General features: G+C 35.6%; 1 protein-coding gene across 1 annotated transcript; it reads right to left on the bottom strand.

The window, feature by feature from the left end:
* Positions 1-640: 640 nt before the first annotated feature.
* Positions 641-6,457, bottom strand: LOC104249387 (peptidyl-prolyl cis-trans isomerase FKBP53). The gene is made up of 11 exons (XM_009805809.2): positions 6,351-6,457; positions 6,167-6,240; positions 4,855-5,090; positions 4,578-4,726; positions 2,532-2,898; positions 2,204-2,386; positions 1,747-1,966; positions 1,470-1,560; positions 1,350-1,391; positions 1,206-1,254; positions 641-947 (listed from the first exon to the last, which is right to left on the bottom strand). Exons 1-11 carry the CDS (start codon positions 6,361-6,363, stop codon positions 866-868), a joined length of 1,506 nt encoding a protein of 501 aa, XP_009804111.1. The 5' UTR covers positions 6,364-6,457; the 3' UTR covers positions 641-865.
* Between the last annotated feature and the right edge of the window lie 952 nt (positions 6,458-7,409).

Below are 7,409 nucleotides of genomic sequence, written 5' to 3'. Positions count from 1 at the left end.
GCCAAACACACCCTTAGTCCGCATAAATAGGATGTAATATGATTAAAATAGCAAAGGACTTCAGACTTCAGAGTTTTCTTATCTGAATTACTAGTACTTTGTCAAAAACATACATGGATTTAGATTAACCATAACTTCATCGCAAAATTCAATAACTAGTAGAACTATTGGTCCAAAAGTTTCAGTAAAAGCAGATACCGAATGCCTTAGCCTTGGCGCTAAATTGCTAAATAATGGAATAACTGTTTAAAGAAAAACCCAAATACAGTGGCCTCCGTAAGTTTATTTATATAAATATATAAAAGTTTTTTTGAGGAAATTGCATAGTTCTTAGAAGTTTGAGATCTTTAATTGAACTTGCTCTATAGCCTCATTCAAACTAGACAGCCATATAATATAGAATCCGTTGCAGAGAATGAAACTCTAACTATATAAAAGATATATTCTTAAATAACCATTGATTTCTCCAATCTTGCACGGAATGCAGAAGCAATCCAACTTCTCTTCTCACTTTTCTGATTGAACCAGAAAATATGAATACTGTAAGAACTCAAACCTTACTAAACGAACAGATATTATCAAATATGCACAAGCAAAACTCAATCATTAAAGGCTTCTGGTCTTCAAACAGAAAACGCTCTGGAAAACAAGCAGGTCTATAAATCATTTAAGTTCAAAATTTGGACAGGAGTCTGAAATTCAGCCCTGTTACAAAATTGGCATCCGAGCTCTATTTGTATAATTTGTACACTTTCTTTTAGTAAGTGAAGCTAACTTGTTTTTGCTTAAAGAGCAAGGCCACAACAACAATTTTGGGATTCTGCGAATGGAAAAATCAGGTAATCTCCATCATGCAATGGCAGGATCATTTTACACTTACTAGCTCAACATCAAATACCAACCATGAATTGGGTGGTATGGCGCCACCAGCACCTTTAGATCCATACCTGTAACAAAAGAAAGGTGCTCATTAGGCAACAGCAATTCAAAGGATGTCTATAGACAGAAACTAGTAAATTGCTTAGAAAATGATTAAATTGGTTCTGGATTTCTTTACTCCACTGATGCACTTTTCTCCCCCAAGCAAGGGAAATTCTAGTCAATGCCCTAATTAGGGCCATGTTGAAGGTTTTCATGCTCTTGAGCTAATGATAAATGGAGATTATACAGAATTTGCTAATAGAATACAAACTTAAATGACATACCCCATGACTGGTGGGATTGTAAGTCTTCTTTTGTCCCCAATGCGCATGCCTGGCAGTCAGATTTAGATAAAATCTTAGTACTCAACACAGGAAATGTAACAATAAATTAGAGAAATGATCAGGTTTACTTATCACGTTAATTACCATTTACACCGACATCCCAACCCTTTATAACTTGACCAATACCTACAAGCACAAAAATGCAAGCTTAACACAGCAAAATAAATAGAGGTCGTCTTCTTTAAATACTATAAAATATAATACCTAAACGGAATTCAAAAGGTGTTCTTTGCCCAATGTTGGAATCGAATATTTTGCCATTCTTCTTCAGCTTGCCGATATAGCGTACACCAACCTATTCAGTGGCAGAAAGTCATTATTAATAACAAGTGTGCTCCATACAAAGTTCATCGAAGAGAACTCAAAGATTGAGAAACTTTAAATCCTGATTGACTTAATTGTGACTACCAAGATTTCATTACGTTCCACGGCAGAGTGAAAGAACAATTGATCACATAGAGTCAAAAAAAGAAAACTATACCTTACTTCCTGGGAAAGCTCTTTTCCCATCCGGCTTGCCCATTGCCAACTCCTCTATGACCAACCCATTTCCATAGGTCCTCAATTGAGAAGGCTTAGTCTCTTCATTTTCCTCCACCTCCTGTGATCCATTCTTTTTATCTTGTTCAACCTCTGTAACTGCTTTTCCATCCTGTTGATTTTTCTTGTTCTTTTTCTTTTTCTTCTTTTTCTCAGTATCCCTGGAACAAGTTTTAGTGGAAAAATAAGACTTCTTACTAGTAAAGGCAACGGAGTTTGATAAAAGATAACAGTCAGCACATGGAAGCTGGCCAGAATCTAGAAGAACGTGTAATTGGATAAACTTTAAGCTAGATGGCGCCTTTAGTTATGCAAATAACAATCCAGATTCCTCACGAAGCATATCAGTCTTTAACCTTATTCTTTTCTATTCTAGACTACAATAGATCAGAACTTACTTTTCATCAGTTGACCTCTGACCATCTTCGGTTTTACCTACTGGAACTGGCTCATCATTAGCCTCCGCATGCTCTGACTTGTTGTTTGATCCATTTTGACGAGCCAACTCCTCATCCATTAACTTTTTCTTCTTATTCTTTTTATTTTGCTTAGCGTTGTTTTCCATCACCACATTGTCTGCTCTGCTTTTAGGATAAGAAGAAAACAGAACTATCATCACTAAATAAATCACGAAAGCTAGGCTTAATACTGAGATCGAGAAGATAGAATATAGCCACATGCTAAATTCAAAATTCACACTACACACTAAAGTAAAATGCTCCTCACCTTTGACCATCATTGACTTTGCTAGTATCATCACGACCTCTTTTTTTTAAGCCTTTCCTCTCATCAACAGTATCTCTTGCCTTCTCATTCAATACTTCCTCATGGGTATCCTGATCTTTAATTCCATCTGATTTTAATTTTGATCTCACTGATTTAGCTTTGTTTTCATTGGGAGCAGATATCGGGAAGCCATCTTCATCTTCACTCTCCAGCAGAGGACTGCCAGTATTACTCTTGACAACTATTTGGCGCTCAGAGTTCTCTGTGTCATCAGTCCCATTTGACTGGTTTTTCTTCTTCTTTGGCCTTTTGGATTTAGCATTTTCATCTTTAGGCTTTTCATCCTCCACTATCTCTTCAATTTTCACTTTTCAAAATGCAAACAAAATGTAAGGCATTTTAAAATACAAGGAAATATGCATTTCAAAATGCACAATCAAAATAAGCTAATAGACTAAACTACGCAATAAAACTGTTGTGTCATATAAGGTCCTTTTCCCTAAATACACTTCATATATATTCAAGATCAGATATACATACTCACTCGAGGAATCAATGGTATGAACATTTATTACTACTCATTATCAATGTATTATCAATAAAGAACCAATTCCATAATGGAAAGCCAAGTTTTCAACTTTTTGGGTGGAAAGGTGGACATGGTCCTAGGAGCAGCAGAAAAATATTCAACTATGATAACATGTTATCTGATGCTATATGGGGTGGAGTGTTGGCCACTTAAGAACTCACACGTGCAGAAGATGAAAGTAACAGAAATGAGGATGTTGAGATGGATGAGTGGGTATACCACGAGAGATAAGATTAGGAATAAAGTTATTCGGGAAAAGTGGGAGTAGCCTTCGTGGAGGACAAGATGCGAGAGTCGAGACTGAGATGGTTCAGGCACATAAAGAAAAGCAATGATGCTCCTGTCAGGAGATGTGAGAGGCTGATCATGGCGGGTTTGAGAAGAGGTCGAGGTAGGCCAAGGAAGTATTGGGGAGAGGTGATTAGACATGATATGGCGCGACTTCAGCTTACTGAGGACATGACCCTTGATAAGAAGGTATGGAGGTCGAGGATTGGGACAGAAGAGTAGTTGTATGTTTCTCCTTTTCTTACCAGTTACTTTAGTAGCACTCAGGTTCCTACATATGCTTAAGTAGATCGTTACTTTATCATGTGATTTAGTTCGCTTCTGTTATCGTATTTCTTGTTGTTAGTGTTTACCCAACACACACAGTTCTTTTCATTCTTTTAATTTATTAATTTATTTATTCTCTTTCTTCTTCTTACCCCCTTGTCTTCTTGTCTTCTTTCCCTTCTTCTTCTCACTTTTTCTAAGCCGAGGGTCTATTGGAAACAACCTCTCTGCCTTTACTAGGTAGAGGTAAGGTCTGCGTACGCACTACCTTCCTCGTACCCCACTTGTGGGAATATACTGGGTTTGTTGTTGTTGTTGTAACATGTTATCTGAACAGATCCTCATTCTTAATCGCACGAATTAACTATTTGAGTTATAGGTGCAACATTTTTTGCCAAACTAGTAAATGTCATGCTTTCAGAAGTCATAAAAGAAATTAATATTGACAAAGAACAAGTCCTAGAAATTAAATTCTTCCTCCAACAGATTTTTTCTTTTTATCAGTCCCCTGACAGTGATTTTCTTTTGATAAGGAACAACCTAGAAAACAAAACATAGTTTCATTTTTATCAAGTCCTGAAATAGTTCCACCTACTTGAAGAAAAATATTTTCCTTTTTCTCTTTGATAAGAATGGCCTGTGAATTAGCTAGCCTAACCCTAGTTGGCCCAGAGGTTCAAAACTTGAGGAAGTATGGACCTGCTCCTCTACTCTGCGCCCACTTATATACCAGACTTCGTGTTAAAGGGTGGTTGTAATGATTTAAGGAGAAATTTTTCTTTTCTTTTCTTTTAAACCACCTATAACATTTCTCTATATTATACTACTAAAAGTTCAAACACTTCATACACCATTGGCAGTTTCTTCCGAGACCCAAAGAAAAAAGTATTAAGCAAAGTTACCTCCACTGTTGGGAATAGGTGAAGGTGGATACATGCAAAAATCATCATCAGTTGAGCCATCCTCGTCTTCATTTTCTGTGTCATACTCAAATTCGATTGAATCATCAGACTCACTATCAGTCTCAGCAGCATCCTCCTCATAAAGATCGCTTTACACCAATGTCAAGGAACGCATAAAATAGATTCAAGCCTTCAACAAAACAGATTCTTTTACGTAATTCCATAAATCAAAATCGTAAAATTAAAGCTGAATAAAAAAATAGCATCTAGAGGATACGATCCATATTCATTTCCACAGCAACCCTCACTCTCTCCATAAAAGAAACCAGATAGATGAACATTGTGAGAACCAATAACTGAAAAGGTAACTTCTTCCTCCTCCTCAAACTCGAGATTCAATGGGCATGTCTCCAGTTTTTCTGGCAGTAAGGAACACAAGTAAATCGGCTTCTTATCACCTACTATACATTGAACGATGCTTTTTTTGTTTGTTGAGCAAGTGCCTAATGTTGCCTGAATCATGCAGAAAACAAATGAAATAAGCATAATAATGAGAAGGAAAAAAATGTACCTTAAACAAGTGCAAATGGACATGGGACACCAAAGATAACTTCCACATATTTCTAGATGAGCTAACTCGTCTTTGCTATACACCAATAAAGCTTAATGCTCCTTTCCAAATTTAGTACAACAACAAACCTAGTGAAATCCCACAAATGGAGTATGGGGAGGCTAGTGGGTACGCAACCCTTACCCCTACCTTAAGAGGGTAGCGGGGTTGTTTCCTGTGGACCCTCTGCTCTGGACCAGAAAAAGGAGCAATAAACAAACAATAGCAACAACAATGTAATATGACAAAGAAAGCAAATGGCAAGTAATAACAAAGATCTAGGAAAGGAGGATCTAGTGTTAGGAAAAAAGTTAGGATTATGCTTTGTACACAAAAACATAATTCGACCAAATTATATGACCGAAAACCTAAACGATTGATATACTAATTCTTTATTTGATAAAATTCCCATGTATTCTGACAAAACAAGATATCAATAACCCAATATGTGACAAGCATCAATACCACCATTTCGTAACTCTAAGCACTTCAACCACATCGACGAAAAATATAAGTAAACAAGAAGAATATAAAATTTTAACAATATCTAAATTCTGTCAACTTGGAAGGAACTAGGAAGTTGCTCCGAGGACCTACAATCTCTTGGGACAATGCAAACTTAAGCGATTAGTTGGAGAAAGATTTTAGTCACGTTATCACTTTTACTTTACGTCCTATGTTTTCCTAGGAGTTATTTAGCCTTTCAGAGATTTAGATGTGGGTAGAAAATATAAAGAACTTGTAGTACTTTTTATTTTGTACAATATTGGTCTCAGATGAGTTAGTATGGAGTAACATGGTCAATGAAGATTCATATAACCGACTCCAACTTGTTTGGGATTGATATATAGGTGTTGTTGTCTATCCAAATTATATCAAGGCCAAAGATTCTAAATGCTACAATAGTTCAAATGAACATACAATTAGTCACATGAACATCGTAATGGGGAAAGCAAGTGTTTAAACTATTGAAACAAACCTGAGAGACATGAAGTCTACCACGCTCACTTTCAAAATTATGAGTGAATGGTTTACCAGGCTTCAATTCAACTCCTGAAAGCAGACACAAAAGAAAATGAGAGACTTATAAATTTATATGATTAGTGCATTTCGTTTCTTCTGTTAAAAATTGGAATTCATATATGAAAATAACGGAAAGAGACCCCAGAACGCCATTGCAAAAGGAGAACTGGAAGCTGCAGGGTTTTTCTAAAACCCTAAACAATAGACCGTTCGCTTCTTTTTCCTGCTGTCCTAAAGATGTTAAAGTATTTATGGGCCTTTTGGATACTGATTGAACTTGAGCCTTTTACCGATACAGATGGAAGTTTCTAGAAGTACCGATCCAATTTTTCTTTTTGGGCCTTTTTTAAATTTGAAAGGATTTTTACATTCCTATGCCATATAGTAAATTATATTACTCTAAATGTCCATGTTTAGTAAATTACCCTATCTACACAAGTTTTGTTTACAAAATATATACATTCTACCTTAAAAGGCTCCCAATTCATTATTAGTACCTTCAATTAAGGGATTTAGTTACATCATTTTCCTTTTTTTTTCTTCTCCTCTCTCCCCTTTCTCTCCGAATCTTCCATTATGTTCCGCTGATTTCTTCAAGAAGGTTTCTCAGTTTTTACTTTTATTTGATATTTTTTCCTTCTGTATATCTGTGCATATACATTTTGCTGATATTTTTTTTTTCAACAAGAGATTCTATCACTTAGAAGAGAAAAGCTTAAAGATGTATTTCATGGCTTCAAATAAAGTTACATTTCATGTTTTCGCTAAATAATTTTTAGGTCGTATTTTTTATTTTTATTTAGTACTTGTTTCTTCCTTGATTTCTTTTGCATCTCTCGTTTGGTTGCAACTTTCATCAGATGAGGAAACTTGTTTGAGTGCCTTCAATAATGAATAAAATTTATCTTTCAATGTGTATGGTTTTAGGAGATTACCAAAGGTCTCCTAATTTTGAAAATAATTACTAGAATATTGATTTGTGCCCAGAGAAAGACATAATTTTTCTTGACACTGGTTTTTGTTAACAGAAATTATGGTTACTTATGTGTAATGTTAGTGTAGTTTTGAGTTAGGCATACGTCTCCGTAAGTTCGCGAGGACAAATTGAGTGGATTTGAGTTTTCATTAATGAATAATGGTCCTCTCTTGGTTCGTATTGTATCATATCTTCTACTGTTATTTACATAGCAAATACAAAT

This window comes from Nicotiana sylvestris, chromosome 3 (genome assembly GCF_000393655.2).
Source record: "Nicotiana sylvestris chromosome 3, ASM39365v2, whole genome shotgun sequence".
In the NCBI taxonomy this organism is placed as follows: Eukaryota; Viridiplantae; Streptophyta; class Magnoliopsida; order Solanales; family Solanaceae; genus Nicotiana; species Nicotiana sylvestris.
Note: the sequence above shows the minus strand (reverse complement) of the source record. Positions and strands in the feature narration are given on the sequence as shown.

Excerpts from the sequence above, each read along its gene's own strand:
- LOC104249387 (XM_009805809.2), bottom strand. Across the intron at positions 1,967-2,203 it reads CAGAGGTCAACTGATGAAAA|GGATACTGAGAAAAAGAAGA; the intron begins GTAAGTTCTGAT and ends AACTTGTTCCAG. Across the intron at positions 1,561-1,746 it reads GAGCTTTCCCAGGAAGTAAG|GTTGGTGTACGCTATATCGG; the intron begins GTATAGTTTTCT and ends GCCACTGAATAG.